Source organism: Carlito syrichta, unplaced genomic scaffold (assembly GCF_000164805.1).
Source record: "Carlito syrichta isolate Samal-C Ts95f unplaced genomic scaffold, Tarsius_syrichta-2.0.1 Scaffold314290, whole genome shotgun sequence".
NCBI classification, from domain to species: Eukaryota; Metazoa; Chordata; class Mammalia; order Primates; family Tarsiidae; genus Carlito; species Carlito syrichta.
The window spans coordinates 348136-361572 of NW_007258386.1; the positions used below are offsets into that span (position 1 = coordinate 348136).

General features: G+C 37.8%; 1 protein-coding gene across 2 annotated transcripts in view; it reads right to left on the minus strand.

Moving 5' to 3' along the window:
* The window catches only part of SMARCC1 (SWI/SNF related, matrix associated, actin dependent regulator of chromatin subfamily c member 1), a 212187-nt gene that overhangs the window by 97969 nt on the left and 100781 nt on the right, over positions 1–13437 (minus strand). For both annotated transcript variants that reach the window (XM_008071323.1, XM_008071322.1), the window contains exons 13-16: positions 11834–11871; positions 9735–9856; positions 4574–4645; positions 1252–1365 (exon numbers count right to left, since the gene is read on the minus strand). In XM_008071323.1, coding sequence (XP_008069514.1) covers positions 1252–1365; positions 4574–4645; positions 9735–9856; positions 11834–11871 — 346 coding nt within the window. The remainder of the gene's footprint in view (positions 1–1251; positions 1366–4573; positions 4646–9734; positions 9857–11833; positions 11872–13437) is intronic.

A 13437-nucleotide genomic window follows, 5' to 3' on the forward strand; every position in this document is an offset into this window, starting at 1 on the left:
AGGATCGCCGGAGCCCAGGAGGTTGAGGCTGCAGTGGCCAGGAGCAGCCACTGCACTCCAGTCTGGGTGACAGAATGAGACTCCAACTCAAAAAAAAAAGATGGAGGAAATTATTCTTCTGGGGACTAGAAATATGTTTTTAACTACTATATACTGTACTAAGCATTGGAAAAAAAAGAAAAACCAATGTCCCATTTGAAATTTGTCAGTTGAGAAATGATTTTCACAAGTGCATCGTTCCACATCATCTTCTAAAAATAGATTGGACAATAAATTACAAAGTAGTATTGCACAACATGTGTCAATGAACCTACAATGCATGTTAGTAATGGTTTCACATATTAGAAAAATATAAGATATAAAATTTTGATCTCTTTAGTCATAAATAAGTCCCTCAAGGTCTAAAATTCCATTATAAGCCAAATATCATGCAATAAAATAATTGCTTCTAAAGATATACTATTTAATGTGAAGTGATTCGTTTTTCACCATTTTGCAAAAAAGTGCAGTCAAGTTGCTGGCAGATGATCTGTGAAATGTCTCCAAGTGCAAAGAGTTAAAATATTCAGCCCCTAAATGAAGTAAGACTTAAAAATACAAAGGGGGACCCCCCTCCCAAAAAAAATCTGTAATTATCTTTTGGAAGGCAGGCCCCTTGTAGTAAGATCAAAATTTGTTCCTCCAGATCAAACGAACAGTTAAAGTTTTGATCTGGAAGTTTTGAGAAGTTTGTGTCACAATTTGCAGAAGAAATGTCTCAAGTTGTAGCAAATAGGTGACTGGTTCTTCCATCATGACAATGTATCTGCCTACACCGTTCTGAGTGTTCAGCAGTTTTTGACCAAAAATGTCATGACCCCCATGCCCCCCCCCATTCACCTGATCTCACCCAGCAACATTTTTTGGTTTTCCCAATTTAAAACGTCCTCAAAGATAAACATTTTGTTGATGTGGAAGACGTGAAACAAAAAACAACAGAAGCACTAAAAGGCATCAAAAAAGACTGACAAGTTAAAAAGTGCTTTGAGCAGTCCAAAAAGTGTCTCAATAGGTATATTGTATCAAATGGAGAGTACTTTGAAGGTGACTGAAGCTTAAAGATGTTAAAATAAATACACAATTTTATAAGTGAATTCCAGTTTTTTGGGATCGCCTCTCGTATTTTTATCCAGTTTAATCCATTATATATTAGACAGCAATGCCTCAGTAACTACCTACTGTGAAATGTCTGAGAAATAGTCAAACTTTTACCTCATCACAGCACAAACATCTCCAGTCAAGTTCCTCCGACAAGCAGTGCTGGTTAAATACTCTTGGGGGTTTAAGCGATATGTGTCAATCATAAAATTTCGATATGCCAAATATCTAAAAAGCAATAGCAAAATTATAAGATGAACATGTTTCCTTTTAGAAATAACGCAACTCTCAGAGGCAAAATTCTTCGGGTTCCTTATACAACAAAAATTTAAGACAATAGTCCAAAAAATAACTGAAATTGTATTGAATATGTAAGTTATAAGAGAATCCAGAGTTACTCATGCAAAACAACTGTTTGCTAATATATAAAAACACATAATCTGATGACATTAATACAAAGTAACATAAATTCAAACTTGATCACTGCCATTGTTGTCTGCAAGATCTGCAACTATCTCTCCCCCAGTACCATCTATCTACCATGCACTGTTCTAAGCTCAATTAGTACTCACACTCTCTCCATAAGACAGGATCTATTGTCATCATTTATGGTTGAGGAAACTGAAGCAATGAGTCATTATAGAATTTGTCCTACACCATAGAGCTGCTAAGTGGTAAAGGCAGAATTAAACACAGTATGATGACTCTGGAATCTAGGATCCTAACCTCTACTGCATCTCATTTCTAAAGCTTATCTACAGCCACACATGACAGTATCTATAATGCTATCTCATGGTAACTCCTCAGGCCGATGATAGCTAGGGAACAAGTACAACCCATGAGACCAAATTCAGAAGTAAGAAAATAACATATAAGCCGGGCTCGGTGGCTCAGCCTGTAATCCTGTGCCTTTGGGAGGCTGAGGTGAGTGGATTGCCTGAGCCCGCGGGTTTGAGACCCGCCTGGGCAGCGAGACCTCATCTCTACAATAAATAAAAAAATCAGCTGGGCGTGGTAGCACATGCCTGTAATTCCGGCTACTCAGAAGGCTGAGGAGGAAGGATCGCCAGAGCCCAGCGGGTCGAGGCTGCGGTGGCCGGGAGCGGCCACTGCACTCCAGTTTGGGCGACCGAGTGAGACTCCAACTCAAAAAAAAAAAAAAGAAAAAAGAAAATAACATCTAATAAAGGCGAGAGAAACTGACATTCTCTATCACCTTAGATTCCACAATGTACCAAAGGATTTCTGCCACAAAAATTGCATTAAGGAGCTTGAGACCAAGTAGCAGTTCTTGGCACACAAGTAAAACAAAAGTCCAGAAGCCAGAGGTTAGCTACATTCAAGAAGAAAAAGAACAGTCCTCAAAAAAGGCTCCAGAATAAGCACAGGTGGATAAAAATGTAAATTTACAGAAAGAAAAGGGGTAAGTGGCTAAATGGTATTTTTTAAACAGAAGACTACCAAAACCCCAAAATATTTACAAATGCTATGAAGAGAAAAATCAGTTGCAAGAAAATACTATGCCTGAATAGGTGAAAAAACAATCAGGGTTTCTTATACCAAATCTGTGATTCTACTTTTAAAAGTTATTTGTTGAGTTGGAGTGTCGCTCTGTCGCCCAGGCTGGAGTGCAGTGATAAAAAAAAAAAAAAAAAAAAAAAAAGTTATTTGTACAGCTTTTTTATGAGAAGGCTGAACTTAGCTTTGACATTTATACTTGGAAATCTTAAACTACCATGGACAAAAGTTCACCAGAAAATATTTATTATTCTATTATCTGTGTTAAACGATATGTTTTATGTGGCAAATAACAAAAATCAGCCCCTCCTTAACAGCTTAAACATGAGACATCTACATGTACAATCATAAATATGACAAATAATAGATTAATACCATGAAGATAACACATGGAAGGGTATTTACAGTATGATATATCTGAATTTATTTTACTGACAAAGATTTCCATAAGTTTATACTAACAAATCATCAGGGAAAGACTAAAGCACTTCCTGGCAAACGTCTTCCTTCCATTCAAAGTTTTTCTATTGTCAATGCGAAAGTACAACAATGCTTTATGCAATTCAACTCAGTTCACATGCAGCTGTATCATCATATCTAGCAATCTTATATTTATTTATTTATTTGTTTATTCGTTTGAGGCAGGGTCTCTCTGTCACCCAGGCTGGAGTGCAGTAGCAGAATCCTAGCTTACTACAGCCTTAAACTCCTGGGCCTAAGTGATCCTCTTGCTTCAGCCTCCTGCACAGCTAATTTTTATTTTATTTTTTTGTAGATATGGGATCTTCCTATGTTGCCCATGAAGGTCTCAGATTTGTGGGCTCAAGCAATTGTCCAGTCTTGACCTCCCAACGTGCTGGGATTATAGGTGTGAACATCATGGGCCTATTTAGTAGTCACTCATAAGGGAAATAAGATAAAGAATTTAAGTTGAGCGCCATGGCTCACACCCGTATTCCCAGCACTTTGGGAGGCTAAGGCTGAGGTGAGTCCCTCACCCTGGGCAATACAGTGAGACCTCATCTCTACAAAAAAAATCATTAAAATTAGCAAGGCTTGGTGACACACAACTGTGGTCCCAGCTACTTGGGAGGCTAAGGTAGAAAGACCACCTGAGCTCAGGAGATCAGGACTGCGGCGAGCCATGATTGTGCCACTGTACTCCAGGATGGGCAACAGAGTGAGACCCAAACTCAAGAAAAAAGAAAAAGAAAAAGAAAAAGAAAAAATATTCTATTTTCTGGCTGGGTGCAGTGGCTCAAACCTGTAATCCCAACACTTTGGGAAGCCGAGGTGAGGGGATTGCCTGAGCCGACAGGTTGAAGAATAGCCTGGGTAACTTAGCAAGACTTCATCTCTACAATAAATAAATAAATAAATAATTAGCTGGGCCTGGTGGCGCCTGCCTGTAGTTCCAGCTACTTGGAAGGCTGAGACAGAAGGATCACCTGAACCCAGCAGGTCAATGCTGGGGTGGCTATGAGCATGCCACTGCACTCCAGCCTGGGCGATGAAGTGAGACTACAAATCAAAAAAAAAAGAAAGAAAGAAAAACAAAGATTTTATTTTCTCCTAGACTATTATACATGAATATATGCAATCCATAACACATATGTACACACAAGTCTAAAGCTGTTAGAAGAAGCATGAATTAATTATAGTAAATAACATTTACTAAATTTAATTTAATAGTTTACTACAAGAGGTTACATGCATATAGTTCAAGGTTTAGAAAGAAAAAAACTGCATACAATTTCCTTTGAAGCAAGGAATCCTGTGCAAACGAGACAAGAACACTGTTCTGAAGAAATAAGATATTTTTAAACTTTCAAGAATCAGTGATAAACTCAGATACATGCTTTAAGCATTCCTGCCATGCACAAGCAAATAAGCAAGTTTTCTGAAAAATTGGCCTCACATTTCTGGAGTCTTAGATTTGTTTTTTCCATTGAAGAACTCAGGAAGAGCACGCCGTTCAATCACATGAATACTGCAAGGGAGAAAAAAGAGGATTAAGAGTCTTCTTTGGAAAAAAATATAATCTTCATATTTGAGCTAGCTTGTTTAATGATAAAAGTAATACTTATAAATCCCCAAACAAAGCACTATCTGCCAAAATTAACTGGCTTGTACAAGTTCCTATGTATTAAGAACATATAATAAAGTTTAAAAAAGCTTTCCACCGGGCATGGTGGCTCATACCTGTAATCCCAGCACTCTGGGAGGCAGAGGCAAGAGGTTTGCCTGAGCCCAGGGATTCAAGACCAGACTGGGCAACAAGGCGAGATCTCTTCTCTACAACAAATTGAAGAAACTTAGCCAGGCGTAGTGAAGCAAGCCCATAGTTCCAGCTCCTTGGAAGGCTGAGGCGGAGGTAGCCATGAGCATGCCACTGTATCCTAGCCTGAGTGGCAGAGTAAGATTCCAATTGTAAAGAAAAAAAAAAGAAAAAAGCTTTCCCTTTCTCATTCCAAGAACTTATTGTATTATAGTATTTCTATTCCCATACACAAACTCAAACACAATCAACAAATTGAAAGCTACGTATTTTTTTCATAATACATTATGATTACATAATAAATCATAAGATAGGAGGAGTTCCTGCAAAACTGACTGACAGCAACAAAAGAGTTGGTGTGCAAAAAACTGGTAATACAAATCATCAGTTAAAAGAGAATGAAATTTTTAACTATCAGCCTCTCATGTTCTTAACATTAATATGCCTTTCTCCAACCCTCAGAAACAATGGTGGTGACTTGGTTGTTACAGGTCATCCACAATGTTAAGACTATATAAACTGTACAGGCCTAACATGTTATACAATTAAACCAACCGTATATTTAGCAAAAAGTTTTGACACTAATACTACTCGATATTTCTTCTAGATGACATTTTAGTTTCTCAATGTGTTTTCAGATACAGAACATGTTAAGTACTAATTACATGGAAAAGACCGCATCAGTGGTCTGCTAATACAACTAAGACCAACTAAAACTCAGTATTTGATAACATTAAAACTGAATTGTATCTGTATAATCAAATACAATAACTAGAATGGTCAGGCATGGTGGTTTATGCCTGTAATACCAGCCCTTTGGGAGGCCAAGGCAAGAGGATTGCTTGGGTCCAGGAATTTCAGACCAGCCTGAGAAACATAGCAAGACCCAGTCTCTATGGAATCAAAAAATTAGCTAGGCATGGTGGTGCACACCTTTAGTCCCAGTTACTCAGGAGGCTGAGTCAGGAGGCTCACCTGAGCGCAGTGAGCCGAGATCATGGGTGACAGAGTGAGATCCCAACTCAAAAATAAATAAATAAATAATGAATTTTTAAAAATAAGTGAACTACCTAAAAATGTCTAGAAGGACAATTTATAATATGAATTAATTAATTAATATGAATACAATGTAATAATACAATAATTACAAATACAATTGGAAAATACATGTATACATGTAAAGGTACATATGTGTGTATATACATATATTTTTTACATATACAAGAATAGCTGTAAGCAATTAATAGAAAGTTTCAACGTAACTCCCATTGTTTTTGTTGTAACAGGTTAGAGAAAGCCCATCTAAAAACATTTTTGTATTCAACAAAAACAATACATAGAAGAATGTCAAATGTCTTTCCTTTTCAAGAGCTATATAAGAAGTGCTGCCTGCTGACTCCTTAGGTTCTGAGAATAAGCCAAATTATAGGAAGCATCAGTAGTGGAAGGAGTGTGGAACACATAATCAGAAAGTCTAGGCTCGTGATCAACTCTACTACTTTGGAACATTTCAACTAAAGTGGCAGTTATCCCCTCTATGAAATAGGGACATAACTAATACCTCCACTACCTATCTAATAGCAGGCACTGTGACGAGCAAAGGTGATCCTGCAGGTGAAACTGTTTCTGCAAACTATAAAACCCTACATAATCATATACTATTATGACTTTTCCCTCTTCTAATTTTAGAGAGGAAAAAATGCTAGTTTCTTATGTGTCTCTTAAGCCTTACTACTAGTATGTTTGTCAATTTTAATTCAATAAATTATTATTATTTTAGAATAAACTTATCAGTTAGCAATAATATCTAAAGACAGAATGTTTTAAAAGAGCATTTTATTGACCATTGCCTTGCTAGACTCTGGTGTGGCCACGTGCTCCTTGAGCTATGGCTGCCACCATGCTTCCTGGGGTTTGGCTCCCTCCCCCGCCTGGGGGAGATGAATCTTCTCATTCTCTCTCTCTAATTTACTTTTAAATAAACTATATTTTCTAACTGAAAAAAAGGCATTTGGTTGTTTACTATTTGGCATGTCATACATTAATATTTGTTTATGAAATGAAAAATCGTGTCAGTTAAAAAAGGTTATATTAAAAATAAGACTGTGTGTGGTGGTTCAAGTCTGTAATCTCAGCATGTTGGAAGGCTGAGATGAAAGGATTGCCTGAGTCCAGGATTTCAACACCAGCCTCAGCAACTTGATGAGACCTTGTCTCTACAATAAATCAAAAAAAATTAGCCAGGCATGGTGGTGTGCACCTACAGTTCCAGCTACTTGGAAGGCTGAGGTGGAAGGATCGCCTGAGCCCAGCAGGTCAAGGCTGTAGTATAGACTAGGCAACAGAGTGAGACTCCAACTCAAAAAAAAAAAAAACAAAAAAAACCCACAATTTTATTATGAAGGGAAAACAAAAATATGAGTTTTAAAATTCTGAAAGTTAAACATGTCACAAAAATACTGATAACAAGACCAAGACACATTCAATTTTTAAAAAATAATTAAATGCAATAATAAATGTAATGAAAACTGACATTCAGAGAAGAGTATATACTTATATCGTTCCAGTTTCTACTTATTGAAAACACTCAGAAACAGCATTCAGTTGATTTTAAAGACACACAGGAAAGTCTCAATATGTGAGCCAGTAATTGGTTTATGACAAAAACAAGGTATGGCTCAAGTGGACTGCCCACTGTATTCTTTTAAATTGACTGCTACAGACTGCTAGATATAAATATATTTTAGAAATCAAGCTCATCTTTAAAATGATAACAAAGGCCAAGCACAGTGGCTCACACCTATAATTCCAGCACTTTGGGAGGCAGAGGTGAGAGGATTGCCTAAGCCCATGCGTTCGAGAACAACCCGGACCACTTGAGACCTCATCTCTACAATAAATCAAAAAATCAACCGGGCATGGTAGCGCATGCCTGTAATTCCAGCTACTTGAAAGGCTGAGGCGGAAGGATCGCCAGAGCCCAGCAGTTTGAGGCTGTGGTGGCTAGGAGCGGCCACTGCACTCCAGTCTGGGCAACAGAGTGAGACTCCAACTCAAAAAAAAAAAAAAAAAGGAAAAGAATGATAGCATAATAATCACTGAGAGCAGTAGGAAGAGCCAAAAAGAACCCCAAATTTTAGTAATGGCAGCATCACTGAAGCCAATATACAACTCTACTATGAAACTACCTTAATGAAGCTAACATTTATTTGTAGGGATAAGTTCTAGTACTGATATTTAACAATAAAAAACAAACAAAAATCACCCTAATTTTAAATAGTCACACTTCATAAGTGATCAATAAATAAGATCCCTAGGACTCTAATTATATTAAACCATGCTCCAAAGATGCCACAATGCTTGCTGTAAATAACAGGGTAGATGATAAGTAACTTTGTTTTCGTAAACTTTTTTTCACACATCAGGGTCTAATTTAAAAAGCCTCCTAATGCTAAAATATTTCCTATTAAAATGAAGTTATTGGCCAGCACAGTGGCTCAAGTGTGTTATTCCAGCATTTTGGGAGCCTGAAGCAGGAGGATCATTTGAGGCCATGAGTTTAAGATCAGCCAACACAGTAAAATCCATCTCAACAAAAATACAAATAAGCCAGGTGTGTTAGTGCACACCTGTAGTCCCTGCTACTTAGAGGAAGGGGTGGTTGAATCGCTTGAGCCCAGGAGGTCGAGGCTATAGTGAACTATAATTGCACCACTGGACTTCAGCCTGCATCCAAAAAGTAAAATAAAATAAAAGGAAGCTATTATTGGGTAGCGACAATGATTTTTTTCTTTATACACAGTGGTCCCCTCCAATCAATACAAGAGACATGTCCTAAGAGCCCCAGTAGAAGCCTGAAACCACAGATAATACAAACCATATATATACTATGTTTTCTCCTATACATACATACCGGTGATGAAGTCTAATGTATAAATTAAGCTCAATAAGAGGTCAATAATAACTAGTAAAAAAGTAGCACAATTAAAATAATATATTGTTCACAATTTCATGAATAAAAGATTTGTTCTTATCATAAATTTAAGCAACTTCAGAAAGCAACTTCTTTCTTTTAAGTTGAGAAGTTTCACTTTTTCACCTAAAGGAAACACTGTACAGCTTCTCTCTGGCATATCCAAACTGCCATGATCACCATTTTGTGATACGTGGCCATAATTAAGCAAAATAAGGTTTACTTAAACACAAGTATTGCTAAACCAGGACAGTCCATCTAACAACTTAAAGGAATACATAAGTGAACTAATAGATGAGAGCAGAAACAGTGTGGAGACACAGGACAAAGGGATCATTCACACGCTGATGGAACAGCATATTTCATCCGACTACTCAGAAAGATACACAATTTAAATGAAACTTATGAACTGTTTATTTCTAAAACTTTTCACCTAATGTTTATGGACCACAATTGACCTGGGTAACTAAAAACTGTGAAAAGCAAAACAATGGATAATGGAGGATTAACATTTTAAAATCATGTAAGGAACATCATCTCATAATTATTAAATACTAAAGCACTTGTTTGTCTGAATTCCAGCTGATTCTAAATGAGCTGGGTTCAAGCTTACAAAATTTTCCACACCTAAGTTAGAACACAATCTAGTTTCAATCCCTCAACTATTTTTAAAAACACATCTCAGGTAAAAAATCACTTTCCATCTCTGTTCATCTAGTATGACAGTAATTTCTAACAAAGGTCATAGGCAGAAAGACACAACTTGATTTTCAGGAAAGTTTTCCCACTCCTCAGTACCAAGCTCACAGATGGAAATGGTTCACTCACCAGTTATAATCAAACCACGATGAATAGCTGGGAATAATAATGTGATTGGTCTGTTCTGTCACATTATCTTCACCAGTGTCAACTGACCGATTCTGATCACCTTTGCTAGGATCTTCATCTTCCTATAAAAAAGAAAATAAAGTTTAGAGAGAGAGAGAACTACAGAGATATACCTAGAATCTCTCAAACTTTTGTTGTAAGATCAAATAAAATGAAGCTACCTGATTCAATTTCAAGGACTAGGAAAACAAATTTGAAATATTAACAGCCTTTCAAAGTTTTTAAGGTACAAGGTGGCCAGCTGACATAGCACATTTTATTGCTTCTTTATAAATATGAGGAAATCAATGCAGGTAAGGATAGTATCTCATAACAAAATTAGCAAGTTGAATGAAAAAAGCCTATTTCTCCACTCAGGAATTCAAATGCGTAACCCAAATCTGTTTCCATAATAGCTTACCTGATACCAGGTCACAATGCTAAATTACTAGTTCTCAAGTTACTTATAAGGAGGTGGTCCAAGGACATTAATAGGAAATAATAACAAGATTGCTCCTACACCAAATACTGAGAATTGAGTATCTGTCATATATGCATCATCTTATTTATTCTTCACATCTTATTTATTCTTATTTATCACCTTTTTGTGGGTAAAGAAAGAATACACAGAGCTCCAAAGATGCCACAAGATATAAATCCATGAAATACAGCAAGAGAACCTATACTCTTTTTTTTTTTTCGTAGTCAGTATCTGTCACCCAGGCTGGAGGGCAGTAGCAGGATCACAGCATGCCACAACCTCAGCCATCTGGGCTCAGGTGATCTTTCCGCCCCACAGCCTCCCCAGTAGCTGAGACTACAGGTACATACCACCATGCCCAGCAAATTTTTTTATTTGTGTAGAGACAAAATCTTGCTATGTTACCTAAGCTGGTCTCAAACTCCTGGGTTCAAGTAATCCTTGCACGTTGGCCTCTCAAAGTGCTAGGGTTATATAGGTGAGAGCCACTGCTGATCCTAGAGAACCTATATTCTTTTTTTTCTTTTTGAGTTAAGGTTTCACTCTGTAACCCAGGATGGAGTGCAGTGGCATACTCACAGTCACCACAGCCTGCTCGACCTGCTGGGCTCAGGCAATCCTTTTGCCTCAGCCTTCCAAGTGGCTGGAACTACAGGCTCGTGCCACCATGCCTGGCTAATTTTTTCATTTCTTACATAGACGAGGTCTCGCCAAGTTATCCAGGCTGGCCTTGAGCCCTAGGGATCAGGCAATACTCTCGCTTCCGCCTCACAAACTGCTTGGATTAGAGGTATGAACCGTTGTGCCCGGTTTGAGAACTTATATTCTTAGTTATTCTGATTACTACTTAAAATTAGCTCTGATTTATGGAGGTTTTCCAAATGTTCTACCAAAATTACCTGGTTTTGCTAATAAAGTATTTTCAAAATACTTTCACTGCTGTTGGTAAAAACTAAGGAAGATGCCTGATGCTACCAGTAAACAATAATACTTTTTAAAAATACTACATAGTATATATAGTTTATAGTCGAATGGATCCAATTGTCCCAGAAATGTCCTCTATGCATTTTTCTCCTCAATCTAGAAATTGATCAAAGATTCCATGGCCGGGCACAGTGGTTCAAGCCTGTAATCCCAGCAATTTGGGAGGCCAAGGTGAAAGGATTGCCTGAGCCTGGGGTTCAAGGCCAGCCTGGTCAACTTGGTGAGACCTTGCCTCTACAAAAAATTAGCGTGGTAGCATGTGCCTGTAGTTCCAGCTACTTGGAAGACTGAGGCAGAAGGATCATCTGAGCCCAACAGATTGAGGCTGCATTAGTCATGACCATACCACTGCACTTCAGCCTGGTGAGACTCCAACACACACACACACACGCACAAAATATATACATATGTATATATATATATACGGAAGCAAGGAAGACAATTATATGGAGAAAGTATTAAGAAATAATTTCTAAAAATCAGAAGAGCCTCAAAATAGAAATTTCTAAGGATACTATCAATTAAGTGATTCTACTGCTCAATACACAGGAGGCTTGGAGAAGTTCTTGCACACAAGGCCTAACTAAACCATTACCTTTCCTCCTGTTGTGACTGTTTCTTCATCCTGCTCATCTGTAAAACCAAAACACATAATTTATTTTAAAAAACAGGCAAATGCTGTTTGGAACATCTGAAAACTTTATAGTCTAAGAACTGGTACAGAATAGAGAAAAGAAATGAAGTAGAGTATTATTAAAGTAAAATCACCCTGAGTAATTCAGTAAATTAGAATTTTATACAAAGCACAAAGGTGATAAGAAATTCAAAGTAAAAATCATGTACAATTTCCAACAACAGGGAATTTATAATTAATTACCGCTTGAGCTAATATCATAGTCATGATCTTGCTTAATAATAGGTAAGGAACTTAATCAGGGTTCTTGTCTCCTGAGGTTTGGTAAAATAATGACATTTTGGATTCCATGAGAAGTGAATGAATAATGAGGAGTTAAGAGGTGATACTCGGCCGAGCTCAGTAGCTCAGTCTATAATTCCAGTACTTTGGGAGGCCGAGGTGAATGGATTGCCTGAACCCACAGGTTCAAGACCAGTCTGGGCAACTTAGCAAGACCTCATTTCTACAATAAATCAAAAATTAGCCGGGCATGGTAGCGCGCGCCTGTAGCTCCAGTTACTTGGAAGGCTGAGGCGGAAGGATTGCTGGAGGGTGAAAGGATCACCAGAGCCCAGCAGGTCGATGTTGGGATGGCCATAAGCATGTCACTGCACTCCAGCCTGGGTGACGGAGTGACACTCCAACTAAAAAAAAAAAAAGAGGTGATACTCAATTCCTACAAAGTCCTAGTAAGAGTATCAATGCTCGCTGAGAATACGGAACTCAGATCTAAGTGTTGGCCTTGCTAAAAAAACAAGAGAAAACCCACATAAAATTTAAACTTGGCAGTTAATTTCCACGGTGAAAAGCAAAAGTGCCAGTATAGAATGGAAAAGAGGTTACAAAACAAATAATTACATTATTAAGTTCCTATAAAACTCAACCTTTTTATAATTATTATGACCCTTGGTGGTGACTAAGGCATGATGAAGTTCAAAAACAACATGGAGTCGGGCTCGGTGGCTCAGCCTGTAACCCCGTGCTTTGGGAGGCTGAGGTGAGTGGACTGGCTGAGCCCGAGTGTTCGAGAACCGCCTGGGCAACTTATCTCTACAATAAATCAAAAAAATTAGCCGGGCGTGGTAGCGCGCGCCTGTAGTTCTGGCTCCTTGGAAGGCTGAAGCGGAAGGATCGCCGGAGCTCGGCAGGTCAAGGCTGCAGTGGCTGAGAGTGGCCACTGCACTCCAGTCTGGGTGACAGAGTGAGACTCCAACTCAAACAAAAATAACATGGGATACTGGGGACACTCATATCTGCCATCAGGAATTACTGCAAATTATTCAAATACTGTGCAGAATTTTCTTAACTAAAAATCAAATCAAAGTCTCATTTTCTAAATATAGAGACCTTGAGCATTCTTTTCAGGTCTTAAGCTATGTAAAGTCAAAATTTGGTGCATATTGAAAATATTAGGTTCTCCTCTAATTTTTTTTATAAGTGAAAAGAAAATCATGATTATGACTTCATCGATAACTCTTAAGAACAAAGATTTTTTTTTTTTTTTTTTTGAGTTGGGGTCCCAC